Source organism: Mizuhopecten yessoensis, unplaced genomic scaffold (genome assembly GCF_002113885.1).
Source record: "Mizuhopecten yessoensis strain PY_sf001 unplaced genomic scaffold, ASM211388v2 scaffold10985, whole genome shotgun sequence".
Taxonomy (NCBI): domain Eukaryota; kingdom Metazoa; phylum Mollusca; class Bivalvia; order Pectinida; family Pectinidae; genus Mizuhopecten; species Mizuhopecten yessoensis.
Genome location: NW_018408820.1, coordinates 1,510,115 through 1,528,136, shown reverse-complemented (window position 1 = coordinate 1,528,136; position 18,022 = coordinate 1,510,115). Strand labels below are relative to the sequence as shown.

The 18,022-nt window shown below is 38.8% G+C and overlaps 1 protein-coding gene across 1 annotated transcript; it reads right to left on the bottom strand.

The window, feature by feature from the left end:
• Positions 1 to 9,461: 9,461 nt before the first annotated feature.
• LOC110464334 lies at positions 9,462 to 11,087 on the bottom strand. Its single transcript, XM_021519512.1, has 2 exons — positions 9,956 to 11,087; positions 9,462 to 9,763 (listed from the first exon to the last, which is right to left on the bottom strand). Exons 1-2 carry the CDS (start codon positions 11,085 to 11,087, stop codon positions 9,462 to 9,464), a joined length of 1,434 nt encoding a protein of 477 aa, XP_021375187.1.
• Positions 11,088 to 18,022: the final 6,935 nt, after the last annotated feature.

Below are 18,022 nucleotides of genomic sequence, written 5' to 3'. Positions count from 1 at the left end.
ATTTCTTGTTAGTGTTATTCTAAAACTATGTAGTCAAGCTCGCATGCTTGAAGTAATTTTAGTGCAAGGTTATCAAAAATGATCCAAGACTGAGTAAATCATGGAACTTTAACTATAATCAAATCTTTGGTATGCTTTGTAATATTTACATGTCAGCATAGATATTTTTAACACTGTTTTCCTTTATGAAACAGTTTGAAGCTTACTTTTATTATTTGCGACTACTTAAGATCAATAGATATTCAGTTGGAGCTTTACAGGATGGTCACAGTGCATAACTTTTAGTAAAATCCAGTTCAGTTTGTTACACAAAGACAGTCACTTTGTGTAGCTTGGAATTTATGATATACAGTAAGATAAGAATTAAGACTGCTTTGGCTTTCACTGGGTTCCTATAGGTTTGGTTTAACTTGATCTAAGTGAATTTGATTTGTATGTTTCATTGAAAATCAAATTTGTTATGAGTATAAGTTATTTTCCTCGTCATTCTAAACACTTTTTGGATTTCTACTGTTTATAGAGCACTGCAGACATTGTGAAGATCTTCTATAAACTTGTCTGTAAGCACAAATTTTGCACTATTTTATCCTAAGTTGAAATTGTCCTATTACCGTCCAACATGTGTCATGATAAATGATTACATGACATGTTTAATTCCTCAAATCTTTGTAAATTAAGACAGTTTTCTGTAAAATTTATTTGTAAAATCATTTGTTCAAATTTACTAAATTTGTATTGGGAAATTACAAATTAAGTTGTAACTTTTATACATTGTCGTCATCATGCTAAATAACCGTATTTGACCTTGCCCACACTTCAGTACAGGTTTCACAAAATGGTTGGGTGAACTCATATTTTCTGTCAGTGAGCTCGCACCAAGTGTGGGTGAACTTGAATAATTGGTGGGTGATTCATAATATGAGTGGATTAAGTCGAGTAACGTGCAGGTGGATTAACATTATGTGGGGGTAAACTCAAATTATTTGATTGAACTTGTGTAATGTGCAGGTAAACTTGCATGACTGAGTGTAAACATGTTTTCTTTGTGGGTGAACTTTTGTTTTCAGTGGGTGAACTCGCATTATGGGTGGGTGAACTCACATTATTTTGGGTAAACTTGTGTTATGCATGGGTGAACTTGTGATTTCTGTGGGTGAACTCACATTATTTCGAGTGAACTAGTGTTATGTGTGGATGAACTTGCATGAATGGTGAGCTAATTTTTTCTATGGGTGAACTCACATTGTGTGGTTGAACTCAAGTTATATTATGTGCGGGTGAACTAATATGTAAGTAAGGCTATAGTAACAGACTGTGTTCTGATTATGAATTTGTGCCGTTAATGATGATTTTTTTCCCCTTTTATACCAATATTCTACACACGCTTTTCTGTGTCAAATGTTTAAAAAATGTAATGTACATGTTTTATTCCTCATGATTTTGAAATGTTTTTGTCATCAAGTAAACTAATATTTCTGACGATCATGTTTAAGATGTAATATAAGGGCTATATATACTTGTGAACATGGAAAGATTGTTCCGCATTTGTGCTTTGCCAATTATTGACCGAGAGCGTAACACTACATCAACGTTGACAAGGAAAGTAGATCATATCTTAAATAGTATTTCTATATTAACAACATTTACTTCAATTTTTTTGATTTTAATGATGGAAGACACATTTTAAACATAGTGCTGGTAGCGGAGCTTCTATCAGAAGCATTACTACTCTATTTTATTGATCAATGATTGAAAACTAAAATACAACTTCACTTGATGTGTTGATATGTTTGGATTGTTTTATTACTTACTTATATAAATTATTCAGTGATTTTATATCTTATATACACATATATGGCCTACATTACAACAATCTGTGATACAACCTAGCTATTTAACTCATTCACCCTTGAAGACACATTTGAACTCTTCCAATTCAAAGGTTGGAATACTTCATTATGAAATTTCAGGGGTGAATGAGTTAATGTTTGGATTAACTATTTATAGGAAGGGATGGATGTGAATATTATGCAATATGATAATATTTTGTTAGTTACAATTAAATCATAATGTACAAATGATTCATTTATTTATTAATAAGTTATCTTTGTATGTGAGAAGAATAAAATGTGTTATATGGTCTAGCGTAGACCCTGTTAAATATATGTAGGATGTGTTATTGGCCTAGCTGTATTATTTACTGTTAGGTGTGTAAAATGTGGCCCATGGCCTAGTCCATGCACTGTTTTAATGAGTTCATGCAATGTTGTGATTATAGTCAAGCTTTTGTTACAAGAAGTCACAGGAATAAAATTTTGTTTCAATAATATGATGTGTTCGACTGTATCTGTGACTTAATGAGATAACTTGAAGCATTGGCTTTACAGATACCCCTGCTCCCAGCTGCTTACCTACAAATCTGGAAATCCATTCATGAAACAGTGGCTGAGGAATGCGGTATAATCCTGTATTACACTGTTTTAGTATTTCAGGTCAACGGTCAAATTGAGGTCACAGTTACCTCATTTCAGAATGTGACATACCATCTTCCCATAACGGTATCTATATACAAAGTTTCATGCAAAATCATGGAACAGTGGCTGAGATATGCCCCGGAAACCATTATTTTAGTAATTGAGGTCAAGGTCCAAGGTCAATATTATTGATGTCACAGTGACCTCATTTTCAGATGTGACCCACTGCCTTTCCATGATGTAATGATATACAAAATTGGATGACAATTCATGAAACAGGCTGAAATATGTTCCAGAAACCATTATTTCAGTACTTGAGATCAAAGTCAAAGTCAAAGTCATACATCAAATTGAGGTCACTGTGACTTCATTTCAGAATGCAACACATCGCCATGATAGCCATGCTCCAGAAACCACAGTCAGCACAGACGATATAGACGCACGGAGGAAGTGAGTACTATATACTCCTGCTTGTTTCCAACTCGGCCCGAGGGTAATATTGTCACAGTGCTGAACCAACTAATGGCATGCAACTGAATCGGCTATAGTGCGAGTCTGACTGGTTGATCACTGGTCGACTTATCTGTTGTCCCTAGCAGAGATCTTGGTTATATTGGTACACACATGGAGATGGTACCATGTGTGAAAATCGTCATCGTATAGCAGAAAACTTGGAAGAGAACAAGTTCTTTGGAAGAGGAGCACAATGTCACAGTTGTAAACCGACTACATGTAGTCGCATGTTACAGATTCAGATGAGAATTTCCATTACAGTATACATATATATATATTTACATGTCTCCCTTCTTCAGCTTAGTAAAACTCTGACTGCGTATAAATTAGCGATATGCAGTGAAAAAAGGCTTGGCGGATTGATACTTGTTTCAAATATGGCGCTGTTCACACTTCAGCAAGATAACAGTCCAATGACAACCAATACTTGGATCATTCACCATTTAGATACAAAGAACATATTCGGGATCCATTATATCTAATGATACAACAAAAAAATGCTGACAAACTTCTTATTCCATGGATGCACAATCAAATTTTTTTGGCGGTAACGTCAACAATGCCGGCTTCTTTCTGACCGCATCACTCCATGAGCAGTGTGTTAATGTGCGTACATGACGACCGTTGTAAATGAGTAGAAAAGTTCGAAGAGCTTCTCATATTGCTTTATTGAAAATTTAAAACCCATAAAAGGAAAAAAAGTAGATTCACTGGAACTTTATGCTATTTCTGGACCTGTGGATTGAACAGCAGGTGTAAAATAGACCTAAGTGATGCCACTTCAGGTTTGACAGAATGAAATAATTGAACTGATGACACTGACACTGAACATAAAAACATCAGGTAGAGCTAGTAGCTTTGCAAAATTTGGCACTGAACCTGTGATATGCACAAGAAAGAAAGCCGGGCTAGCTACCAACCATATTAGTTCAATGAAACCTGTGGTGAAGACGTGTAAAATAAACACGCAAAGACAGGTTTGGGACATAGATAATCATGGTTATTTATTACGCAATAATATGCATTAAATACTAGCTTATGCTGGATAAGTAATATATAATCGCCTAAACAACGGAAGATGACATATGTGTAGGGTCATACAATGACCTTGACATATGCCCCGCACATGAACCCAAAATCTGTTCAAGTAATATATATATAAATACAAGTAAAATTACCATGGTTCTCCTACTAGCTACATGACCTAAGCCACAGAAAATATAACTGAAAACATGGGAGAGAGGGAGGGAGGGAGCCAAGGGAATTGTCACCAATATGTCATTTGACAAAGTCTGTCATTAAAGCAAATAATTAGAATAGAATTGCCACATACGTGTTGCTGGGTCAAAGTACAGAGGAACACTAGCATTTGAATTTGAAAAGCCCAGCCATCCCTGCACCTGATGCTGACCGCTGGTCAGTTGAAGCTGATTGGTCAGATAGCTGAAGGGGCGTCCTATGGGGAGTAAATGAGAGACTCACTGCAGGGTAAAGTGGGCCTATTATGAGACATGGCTTCTCAAGCACTTGGCTCCCTCCTCCTTGAATTAATACACAATTAACAACTTAATTATCAAAGAAATGACTCTGTGAATACCATGGATCTGAAAGGGAAGAAAATGCCACTGAACCTGTGATGCAAACAGCAGGCTAGATGGCTGATTAGATCAGCGAGTATATAATACTAAAACGAACGTACAGTAAGAGGCACACAATAAGTATTAAACTGGTTAAGTTCACATTGAGGAACAGCATCTCAAATGCCATGATCATGAGTATAAACAAAATAAACAAGACTTAGAAGGAAAGAGCGTTGCCACTGAACCTGTGAAGATAACAGCAGGTAAGACGGCATGAATGATCAAATTGGGAGTATACTACATTAAAACAATACTACTTAGGCAAACAATAGTTTACTCTGCTATACTATTAACTTGACATTGAGGGACCTCATCCAAGATGTAATGAGTATAAAACATATACAAGAACTCGTAATATTAGATAGAATTTTTAACGAATTGACTAAGTCAAACACATGGATCATAACTAAATAGCTATAGTATACCACTGGACCTGTGAATGACAAGCAGGTTAGACGGTAAAAAATGATAACATGTAGGATTATAACACTTAAGTAAAAATAAGCAAAGATGGACACATTGTATTGTAATCTGAAACAATTGACTTTGATTACCATGAATATACAAAAAAATAATGACAATAGGGTATGATTACAGCTGACGAATATTTACATAACCACACTGTCTTCTGCATGGAGATGAACGGGGCTGGAGGGAGGGTCGTCAAGATTGAAATGAAAATTACTGCCAGCCTCCCCAATATCTTTGTGTAAACTGATGCTTAACATCACCTAACTAACTGACCATTGGTCATTACTGGTCACGTGATGTCTATAAATAATTAGTATGATGACCTCATCTCTAACCTTATGAAACTAAGCACATGGTAATCAAGTAATGACATCACCTACTTCAAACTCAATTGATCTTATAATTTAAGCACATACCTTCACATAATAAATTCACATCATCTACAAGAATACATAAAAATAAAAAGTATATGTAAGCAACATCAACACACAAAATTTAATACATTTGTAATACAGTAATGAACTAACAATTTACAACAAATTATGCATACTAACTGTGGAGGTCCAGGAGATAGAATACCTTAGAAAAATGTATTTGTATAAACTTAAATTAAATGAATTCAAATTATACAGAACTAGAAGGCGGCAGATACACACATGCTATATATAAATCATTGTGGTTATCAATAAGGGTTTTTGATACCTTTTACCATATGATTGAATCATATATTGTTTCAATTATAGATACATAATTTACAAGCACGTTTTTAATTAGAATAACAATCCCACCACCTTATACCTAGTAATCTAGGGTAAATATAACATGAAAACCTTCAATTGATAAAGAAGAATTGTTGGGTATCCAATATTCAGATAGAAAAATCAAGCTGTATATGTCTTGATATAATTGAAAAAAACTTTTGTTATATCCCCCCGAAAGGTTTGTCTGTTTGTCTGTCCGTCACACTTCGTTTCCGTGCAATAACTGCAACAAATGTTAACCAATTTTCTTCAAACTTGGTAACAGGGTTAAATGCCTTAAGGGCGGAGTTATGGCCCCTTGAATAACAAAAACGTCATTATCTGCATTTTCCGTGCAATAACTGCAACAATTGTTAACTGATTTTCTATAAACTTGGTAGCAGGGTTAAATGCCTTAAGGGCTCGGCCATGTTGGATGATTTTATTTGATGGAGTTATGGCCCCTTGAATAACGAAAAATGTCATTATCTGCCGTTTCTGTTCATTAACTCTCGGAAATATTATCCGATTGTCTTCAAACTTAGTAACTGGATTCATCGTATTAAGGGCTCAGCCAACTTTGACAACCACTTTAATTGGACTCCATTTGGTGGAGTTATGGCCCTTGATTAACGAAAAACGTCATTATCTGCAGTTTCTGCTTAATAACTCTAGCAAATATTAGCCAAATTCCTTCAAACTTGTGGACAATGTTTTTGTTCCTCTGTCTTTCCACCCATCTCGGGCACTCTTTGGGGTTCGTGTGATAATTGCTGTAGATATTGTGCAGATATTCAACCAAATTCCGTATCCATAATTAATGAGGTATAAGGCTTTTTCATTTCGAGTTTCAAACTATACATTATGTCTCAACAGCAAGATACTCACATGTTTAAACTTAATCTCAATAATGTTTACCTACAATATGTCCTGCAAGCGGGGGAAATAAATTACACGAATTCACTAGCTGTACCTAGACCACGACTAGCTGTACCTAGACCACGACCAGCTGAACCTAGACCACGACTAGCGGTACCTAGACCGCGACTAGTTGTACCTAGACCACGACTAGCTGTACATAGACCACGACCAGCGGTACCTTGACCAAGACTAGCAGTACCTAGACCACGACTAGCTGTACCTAGACCACGACTAGCGGTACCTGGACCACGACTAGCGGTACCTGGACCACGACTAGTTGTACCTAAACAACGACTAGTGGCACCTAGACCACGATTAGCGTACCTAGACCACGACTAGCTGTACCTAGTCCACGACCAGTTGTACCTAGACCAAGACTAGCAGTACCTAGACCACGACTAGCGGTACCTAGACCACGACTAGCGGTACCTGGACTATGACTAGCGGTACCTGGACCACGACTAGCAGTACCTGGACCACGACTACTTGTACCTGGACCACGCCTAGCTGTATCTGGACCACGACTAGCGGTACCTGGACCACGACTAGCGGTACCTGCACCACGACTAGTTGTACCTAAACAACGACTAGTGGCACCTAGACCACGATTAGCGTACCTAGACCACGACTAGCTGTACCTAGTCCACGACCAGTTGTACCTAGACCACGACTAGCAGTACCTAGACCACGACTAGCGGTACCTTGACCACGACTAGCGGTACGTGGACTATGACTAGCGGTGCCTGGACCACGACTAGCAGTACCTGGACCACGACTACTTGTACCTGGACCACGCCTAGCTGTATCTGGACCACGACTAGCTGTACCTAGACCACGACTAGCTGTACCTAGACCACGCCTAGCTGTACCTGGACCACGACTAGCTGTACCTAGACCACAACTAGCGGTACCTTGACCACGACTAGCGGTACCTAGACCACGACTAGCGGTACCTGGACTATGACTAGCGGTACCTGGACCACGACTAGCAGTACCTGGACCACGACAACTTGTACCTGGACCACGCCTAGCTGTATCTGGACCACGACTAGCTGTACCTAGACCACGACTAGCGGTACCTGGACCATGACTAGCGGTACCTGGACCACGACTAGCTGTACCTAGACCACGACTAGCTGTACCTAGACCACAACTAGCGGTACCTTGACCACGACTAGCGGTACCTGGACTATGACTAGCGGTACCTGGACCACGACTAGCGGTACCTAAACCACGACTAGCGGTATCTGGACCACGACTAGCGGTATCTAGACCACGATTAGTTGTACATAGACCACGACTAGCAGTACCTGGACCATGACTAGCTGTACCTGGACCACGACTAGCTGTACTTAGACCACGACTAGCTGTACCTGGACCACGACTAGAGGTACCTAGACCATGACTAGCGGTACCTGGACCACGACTAGCTGGACTTAGACCACGACTAGCTGTACCTGGACCACGCCTAGAGGTACCTAGACCATGACTAGCGGTACCTGGACCACGACTAGCTGTACATAGACCACGACTAGCTGTACCTGGACCACGACTAGCTGTACCTGGACCCCGACTAGCGGTACCTGGACCACGACTAGCGGTACCTAAACCACGACTAGCGGTATCTGGACCACGACTAGCGGTATCTAGACCACGACTAGCTGTACCTAGACCACGACTAGCGGTACCTGGACCATGACTAGCGGTACCTGGACCACGACTAGCTGTACTTAGACCACGACTAGCTGTACCTGGACCACGACTAGCGGTACCTGGACCACGACTAGCGGTGCCTAGACCACGACTAGCTGTACCTGGACCACAACTAGCAGTACCTGGACCATGATTAGCGGTACCTAGACCACGACTAGCGGTACCTGGACTATGACTAGCGGTACCTGGACCACGACTAGCGGTACCTTGACCACGACTAGCGGTACCTGGACCACGACTAGTTGTACCTAGACCACGACTAGGTGTACCTTGATCACGACTAGCGGTACCTTGGCTGGCTTTGTTACCATACTTTCTTAGTTTGGGGTTGGCTCCACCAGTGTCCTTGGAGCAGAGTTGTATAGGCCCATTTTGTCTCGAAATTATAATCCTGTGAATGTCTCACAATATGTAGTCTAGACATTATAATAATACTAATTTGCGGTTCTTATATGCCGCTTTATCACAACCTAGTTCGTAGGTCGTTGCAAAGCAGTGCACAAATTATTGTCCGTGGTTATAGGGCCTTTTGACTTATAATCCTGTGAATGTCATACAATCTGTACTCTAGACATTTTATTTATATTCCTGTGAATTTTAACACAATCTGTAGTGTAGACATTTTACTTATATTCCTGTGAATTTAACACAATCTGTAGTCTAGACATTTTACTTATAGTACTGTAAATGTCTCACAATCTGTAGTCTAGACATTTTACTTATAATCCTGTGAATGTCACACAATCAGATGTCTAAACATTTTACTTGTAATCTTGTAAAAATGTCACACAATATGTAGTCTAGACATTTTACTAATAGTACTGTGAATGTCTCACAATCTGTAGTCTGGACATTTTACTTATATTCCTGTGAATGTCACACAATCTGTAGTCTAGATATTTAACTTATATTCCTGTGAATGCCACACACCGTTAGCTGATTGGTAATCGTAATAAGTTTCCTTTGTCCCTGATTTCCATGTTGTTTGGTTACAGGTGGCACACACTGCTGTACTGTAGTAGTTTGACTGTGTTACCCGCATACGCAAACCCAAACAATAACCCAAACACTACCCACAGGACATCCTCCCTGTCTACACCTACAGCCCATGGACGGCATGTGTCAGTGTGTACGATCCTGAGGAACTCACCACCTCCACTGATGAGTACGACCCTGTAGTTGTTATAGTCCCCTATGGTCAGGTTCCCCACACTGTCATACACCACATCACTGGGGTAAAATGGTTTACCTCTTGTTTGTGGTGTTGGTCTATATGTACTGGGGATGTCACCTCTATATACAAACAGCTCCTTGAAATCAGTGTCCATCACAACAACATGTTTGTTTTCATCACCACCATCTCTTACACTACTGAAATCAATGACTGCCACATTGTGAGTGACAGGGCACTCTGAGATCCTGCGCGGTGTACACACTAATGGTTTCCCAGTCCTTTTAGCCATAGAAGTACACACCATTTTACCATCTGAAGTAAATTTGGAGATGTGTCTGGGCATCCCTACAATGGCATGATTACTGGCTGTAATACATATACACCAGGGTTCCTCCTTGGTACTGAATCTGTGTGTCAGTCGTCCTGATACCAGCTCCATGATGTTGTTGTCTCTGTCACAAACCCACAGTGTGTGTGTGGTGGGTGACAGACTGATGGCACTGATACAGACATTGTGTTTGACCTCCTGTATTACTTTACCCTTCCTGTCCAGGAGAGTTCGTGTTTTCTCGTCCGTGATCCACACCTGACCATCAGTGGTTGGACATATAGAACCAATGAGACATGGAGACTCCCACTCCTCCACTACCTTGGTCTGTGGCAGTAGTGTGTATGTTGTCACTGCTTTCTTCACTTTTGTTTCTGACCGTTGTTGTTGTGTAGAGGGTTGTCCCAGATCATCAGACATTGAGACTGACCGATTCTGGTCAGTTAAAGTTTGACCTTGACCTGAGGTGATAACTTTTCCCAAGGCTTTTTTCAAGTGATGTTGAGGTTTTTCATTTGGATTAAAGTTGGCAGTACCCAGGACAGGTTTTACAGGGAGACTGTATGTAGGAGAAAGGATCTCACAAAATGTTTCATAAATCTGTATGTGTGAACCACGCTGGAGAGCTGCTTTACATTCTTGAATTTGTTCTTTGAGTTGCTCTTCGTACATCTCCATGTCCTTTTTGTATTTCTTTATCAGCTTGGTATTATCCTCTTCCATTTTGTGATAAAGAAAGAGTGTCTGTGCTGTAAGCATGTCCAGCTCTTGTTTTAATTTATCTGTTTGCATCTTTAACTTTTGTGACAGCTTCTCAAAAGTACTAGTGTTGTCTTTAAGGAGTGAATCAGTAGAGTTGATGTATTTTCCAATTTGTACAAGGGTTTTTTTTTCTGTCGTGTCTATAAAGTTTTTAATGACTGGTTCCTTTTGAGGAGTGATTTCACTTATTTCACATACGATGTGGCCTTTGTGAACAGAAGAAAGGCATTTTGGACAGACCGGTTCACAACATTTTTCACAGAAAAAGTCCAGTTGTCTCCCCTTATGATAACTACATGTCATTTGACCTTTCATTCGGAGAGGCATGATTTGGCTTATAGGGGTTGCCATTTTGATGAAAAGCTAAATTATTTGTTGATATCGTGAAGATGTTTGTTGTTCTTGTTTACATATATCATTATCAGTTAACACTGTCACATATTGTTTAATGTAAGAGAATAAAAAACTTCGCTGTCCCATCCAGTGGTATATGTTTGTTAAACGTAGGCCTATAGTAATGTAAAACACTGAAGAATAACTACCTCACGATCACTTACTTCAGAATGTTCACTTAAATGGTCCATATCTATCCAGCCCTGTAATTCAAATTCACATGATGAACTTCCCTGTTGCTTTGTTGATAAATCTCTCACTTTCCTGTTGACATTGTAAAAATTTGATCAAACTTCAAGTCCCATGATGATGTTTGCTAAATTTGATAATTTTTTTGAAAGGTAAATAATTTTAACACATTTCTGCTCCGGGACACCCACCAACTGCAACAAGTAGATCTACCTGCTTAGACCTGTATGTGTGCAGAGTAAATGACTTCCCTGTTGAGCGTGGTAACCGACAGACAAACAGTGATAATGAAGCAATAGACGGTGTAGTAGGTCAGTGTAGGTTGTGTTTATAAACCGTCGCATTTACATACCAGTGTATTGTATGAAATATAATTGTATTCAGTAAGGTGATACCTGTATACCTGACAGTGTGCAACTGGTAACAAGACATACTTGTTCTTTGGGTATATATACCTGTACTGTTGGTATTCATACCTGTACTGTAGGTAGATATACCTGTGTTTTGGGTAATAAGACATACCTGTACTGTGGGCATATATATCTGTGTTTAGGGTAATATGGAATGAAGTGTTAGAGGGGCGATAACTCTGTTATCGTTCCTCTGAACGAAATGTTAACACGGCTAAATGTAGCTAATTTGCCGCATATAACAACGATTTGAGTACGAAAAAAACGGCTCCATAACTTTGTAGAACTCGGCGCGATCTACCTCCTTGTATATCTGTTATATCTGAGAAAAATCTAGTTATGGAGATATTTGGGGTCAAACACGCCAAAATCGGCATTTTGACCATTAGGTTCTGTATAATTCACCCTGGAGAATTAACGCATAAAGCTGACGAACTGAAACTCCAAACATAAGTAGTCCAAGTTATTTCAAAGAAAACGATAGTTTTAGTTTTTCGATATCTTTAACAGAACGACCCAAAGAGGGCTTTGAAAATGGGGTGCATTTCTTGGGTTTCGTGGAATTTTCCAGAAGATCCGATTTCCCCGTAATCCCCTCTAGGCTGGAATTGAGATAAGAGCTTGTTGCGCATGCGTTAAATACGAAGAAATGTTCTAGCCGCTTATCCGGTTCAACTTGCAGCGGTGAGTTGGATTGAATTTTGACTAGTGCCAGTAATTTCTACCATTTTACGATATTCTTGGTAATGGCTTTTTTACAACGATCAATGTTTGCTGCTGAGCACAATTATGCATGTAAGATATGACCACGGACTTAGATCTAATTCCGTGATATGACCCATGCAGCGTTTAAAATCTCTAGCAAAATCCCGTAGGCCTACTGTAGCCTTACATGTTTGTTGACGACGCGGAACAGTTCTCGTTTCTTCAATATTTACTTTCGTTATGTTTTGTTCCTAAATAAATTAAGATTTCGGTGTGTGAAGCCTGTTCAGTGTTTGTGGAAATCTCTCATCTGTGATAATTTGTTTACGTCTAAAAATAGCCACGGAAATCCCCAACTTGAGGAGACATCACTACACGCGCGACGAGCATTACCTATATGAGCATTACAAAGATTATAGGGTCTATTACAACGTTGACTGTAAATGCGTCATTATCAGTAATTTTCACATTTTTTGGAAAAGGAAAACTCGAAACAAAGACAAAGTCCTGTGCTATTACTGCATTTCTTTTTCATTTACAGTATAAACACATCAAATGAATTTTAATAAACATTTCAAGTGTTATTTCCTAAAAATTGTTGTTTTGGTAGGTATAACCAAAAAATACCACACATATTTAGAGAAGTTCAATCCTGTTACCAATACCATTAAAAAAAAGTTTTTAACAAGAAAGATAAATAGATTAACTTATATTCTTGTGATAAAATATTGATATTCTAATTAATTTCACATATTATTGTTTTAAAAGCACTGTGGTCGAACTGCACTGTATAGATTCCGGATATAGCGATCACCGAAGCGAGAGCTATATAAATCACGTTGTTGTACACCTCCAGTCGAGGTAATTTGGATTATTTTTTTATCATTACCCATGTTGTATAATTAGTCAAAACGAATGAAGCAGTTATTTTGGCAACTTTTCAACCCGATAAACTGTAATATATATTGATATTCACTTCTTCATCTTACATAATCGATCATTAATCACAAGCGTTGACATCCGAGTCGATCTAATTTCTACAATTCTGGTAATAAATCTGATAGATTTTGATTGAATTCAGAGACGATGATGATAACAGAGTGTATGAGGAGACCTGCAATCAAAGCAAGTTCCTGTTAAGTAAATGTCTGAAGTTTGAACAACCATGGCTCCTAATCGACGACTACTGTATGATTACTTGCTTGTTATGATAAAATTAACTATGATTACTAGTGATTATACTGTCGATTACTTGCGATTTCCTTGTATAACTTTTACATGGTAATAAGTCGCTTCCAATTGTTATTACAGAGGTTTTGCAACCTTACGGGTACATGTGAGCTATAGTACACGTACAACTATATTCTATGATTACATAAAGGACCGTCCACATGTACGTGTAGCATGTAAGCTGTGACTTTTCAACTTTCTATCGTAGTATGAAAAGGCAAAGCCTAAAAAGAGCGTTGCTTTTGTTGATATCTGATATTTACTGATTCAGAATGAGATAAGAACATATAAGCTCAATGAGATTTTAAGACCGACATAACAATTAGGGAGAGACCTGTGCAAATTAGGCCCCTTATATTTAGGTCCGTTCTGGGAAGTAGGGTAGCCATCCGTTTTTGAAGAACTATCTAACTTTTCCTGTCAGAAGATCGGATGGCCGAACGAGCCACCCCATGGGGTAAGTTCGGACGGGCATTCGGGTAAGTTAGGCCCCCCGTGGAATCAGCTTAATTACATTGTCATAAAACATGCAACGTCAGATTTTCCCGCCAATTTTACGACTTAAATTTTTAAGTGTTGCATGGGCCGAACCTGTCCGGCTCAAATTGATATTTCAATAAATTCCTATAGTACAACAATATGATAGTAAGTGTTTGGCTTGGCTATTATGTATATCATTTGAAGCTGTTGGTGGTTTACACGCTTGACCGTCAAAAACGTAGCAATTCCGTTTACAGAAAGTTAGCATAACTAGAAAGATGATGATTTTCTTTCTTATCTAACATCTCAAAAGTAAGTTTCTCCTTTTAAGTAATTTTCATTATAGTTTTCCTCGTTATTTTTATATGATGTACTTTTTTGGCACTCATGTTTATTAGATGTGTAACAGTAGAAAGATAAATGCAACGGCCAGACTGGGAACCCGGAACCCTCCGGACCCTACACCAACACTCTAACCAATTGAGCTACCTGGTCGCCGACAATGGACCCAGTCCAGTTCTGCTACTTACTCCGTCCTTCAACAAAGTCTTCGACCCTGAAGACACACCAAACCCTATACAACCTTCCATGGGTAAAAGGATAAAGAGGAAATGTAACAGCCAGACCGGGACTTGAACCTGGAACCCTTCGAACTCTAGACGGATGCTCAACCAATTGAGCTATATGGTCGCCGATTGATCCAGTCCAGTTTCACTGCATTCCTTCTCCCTCCTCAAAGTCCCCGCCCCCGAAAAACACAACTATTTACAACCCAGTTTCAGTTACTCCTACTGCTTGAAACAAGCGTCGGCAAGATTGCCAATTTTGCGGCAGGAGAACGAGAAAATGTAACGGCTAGACTAGGGTATGAACGGCATATTTACCGAAAGTCGATCTAAACCCCTAAAACATAAAAAATTACTCTGAACACCTTAGTTTAGGTCTAAATATAGCTGTAACATATTCTCAGGTCCCTGTTGTGTTCATAACTTTTTGGATATTTTTCTAAACAGGGAACATAAAAGTGGATAAATTCTTTGTACCCTCACGCTGCAGTTTTCATCATTTGGTATAATCACGGAAAGTCTGTGGTATAATACTACATTTACATAGGAAACTTATTTCTTCTGGAACTAGAAGAAAATTTTTCGTTTGTGTAACTGTTCTTCCTAAGTTCGGGTGGTCTTGCCTGCAATGTTCAATTAATTTTACTAAACTCTATAAAGCTGTTTTGGGAGTAACTGCACTCGAAATAATCCATCTGTGTGAGAAAAAACGTTTAATGCAATAAACCATACAATAATATAAAGCCGCAGACGCTATTAACATACAGTCTGGTCGCTATTATCCATACCGTAGCATGTCAAAAAGGTGCTATTTACAATCATTGTTTATTTTATGTTTAAAAACACAAATGCTTTCGTTAATGTGTGTTTTGAATTTATAAATCATTGAATTAAGAAAAAATACATGAACCATGTGTCGAATGAGAATCTGTGAGATTGTCGACCTCGATCGGGCCGTGATAACCGCACTGATTCTATATATTTTAATGTGCTTTTCAGTTTCATTTCCGGATTATTTCAAGTTCGTAACGCAGGTTGATCTATTAATACACTTATTGTTTTGCACCCACCCTCGTAATGATGATAGTATCGAAAACATGTCCATGATCACAAGCATGCTGTGGTCTTCAAAAAGCTGCCTCGCTTCGGCGATACACTTGTTTATCCCGGTATCGTCTACATATGTAGGTAACGTCTGTTTCATCATTGTATATGTCATACTTTAATAGTTCTTCTGTATTTGTAAATGATTTTGTACCGGTACTTTGTAGTCATGTTTAGCTCACCTGGCCCGAAGGGCCAAGTGAGCTTATGGCATGGGGCAGCGTCCGGTCTCCGTCCGGCGTCAATATTTTACTTTAAACAACTTCTTCTTAATACTGCAAGGCCTTGGGTGATGATACTTGGCCAGAAGCAAACTGGGATGAAGGGCTACAAAGTTAGTTAAAATAAATGACCTTCACCTATTTTCAAGGTCATGGGGGTCAAATATGTTAAAAACTTTAAAACAACTTCTTCTGAATAACCAAAACGCGCAGGGTGATGATTTTTGGCCAGTAGCATGCTGGGATGAAGGGCTACCAAGTTTAATCAAATTAATGACCTTAACTTATATTCAAGGTCACAGGGGTCAAATATGTTTGAAACCTTTATACAACTTCTTCTTAATAACTAAGAGGCCTAGGATTATGATATTTGGCAACATGCTGGGATGAAGGGCTACCAAGTTTGTTCAAATGAATGACCTTAACTTATATTCAAGGTCACAGGGGTCAAATATGTTTGAAACCTTTATACAACTTCTTCTTCATAACCAAAAGGCGTAGGGTTATGATATTTGGCAAGAAGCATGCTAGGATGAAGGACTACCAAGTTTGTTCAAATGAATGACCTTGAAATATATCCAAGGTCACAGGGGTCAAATATGTTAAAAAAACCTTTAAACGACTTCTCAATTAGCAAAAGGCCAACGGTGATGATATTTGGCAATTAACAGGCTTGGATGAAGGGCTACCAAGTTAGTTAAAATGAATTTCATTCGCCCATATTCAAGGTCACAGTGGTCAATATACTGTATGTTTAAATCTTTAAATGACTTGTTCTGTATAACCAAAAGGTCCAGGGTAATAATATTTTGGCAAAAGCATGCTGGGTTGGAAGACTTTAAAATCTTTTCAACCTAATGTCCTTGTTCGACATTCTAGGTCACATGCGTCATGTTTAATCTTTTAATAGGTTCTTATGAATTAAACACTGATATTCTGCCTCTAGCTGTATTTTAGTCCACGTTTAAGATTACAAATACCAGGTGAGCGATTCAGGTCCATTGGGCCTCTTGTTTACCAATATATTCAGATCGCATGAAATAGTTTACAAATCATCTGCATCACATACATCATTGTTTATTGTAAAACATCCCGTGGCTTGTCTGCGCTTAGCGTCCATGCCCGCTTCGGTACTAGCTATATCCGGTGTCAGTCCTACACAGTGATAATGAACAACAGAAATCCTATCCAAACTTCAGCTTTTTTTTTTAGCAACAGACACTAATTCTTAAATAGATAAACAGTGACATAACATCCAAGATTTCAAAATGTCATGTATATGACATCAAAGTCATCTGTTCCCACCCTGGTAATACATATCTGTAGCAATGATCATAAGAAACTGTCCACTGATCCCATTGTTATACGCCGGTCAAATTTGAGGGGAGTATTATGGTATGGCATAGTCCGACCGGCCGGCCGGCGTAAAGTTTTGTTTGTCCGGCAATCTCCTCCTACATTTATGGACCGATCTCTTTGAAACTTGGTATACATTATAATCATGATATGAAGTTGTGTTTCCTTTCAAAGAATTTTGATTTGAATATTTTTGCAAAAAGTTTTTGCCCTTTGTTTATTTCAGTATTTGATTTTTTGTCTGGAGATCTCCTCCTCCAATTTTTGAATGATTTCTTTGAAACTTTTTAGGTCACCTGAGACAAAGTCTCAAGTGACCTATTGCGATCGCCTTTTGTCCGTCGTCGTCCGTCGTCCGTCGTGCGTCCGTAAACAATTTACATTTTCGACTTCTTCTCCAAAACCACAGAACCAATTTCAATGAAATTTTGCAGGAACCTTCCATGGACAAAGGTCAACAAAATTAATTGCCGGTTTAGTCCCAAGCCCCCAGGGGCCTGAGGGGCGGGGCAAAAAATGGTCAAATTGACTAAAATTTCAAAAATCTTCTTCTCAAGACCCAGATATGGTAGAATCAAATACTCTTCATAGATGGAAGGGTCTTAAGGTGCTTTACCAAAATTGTGAATTTC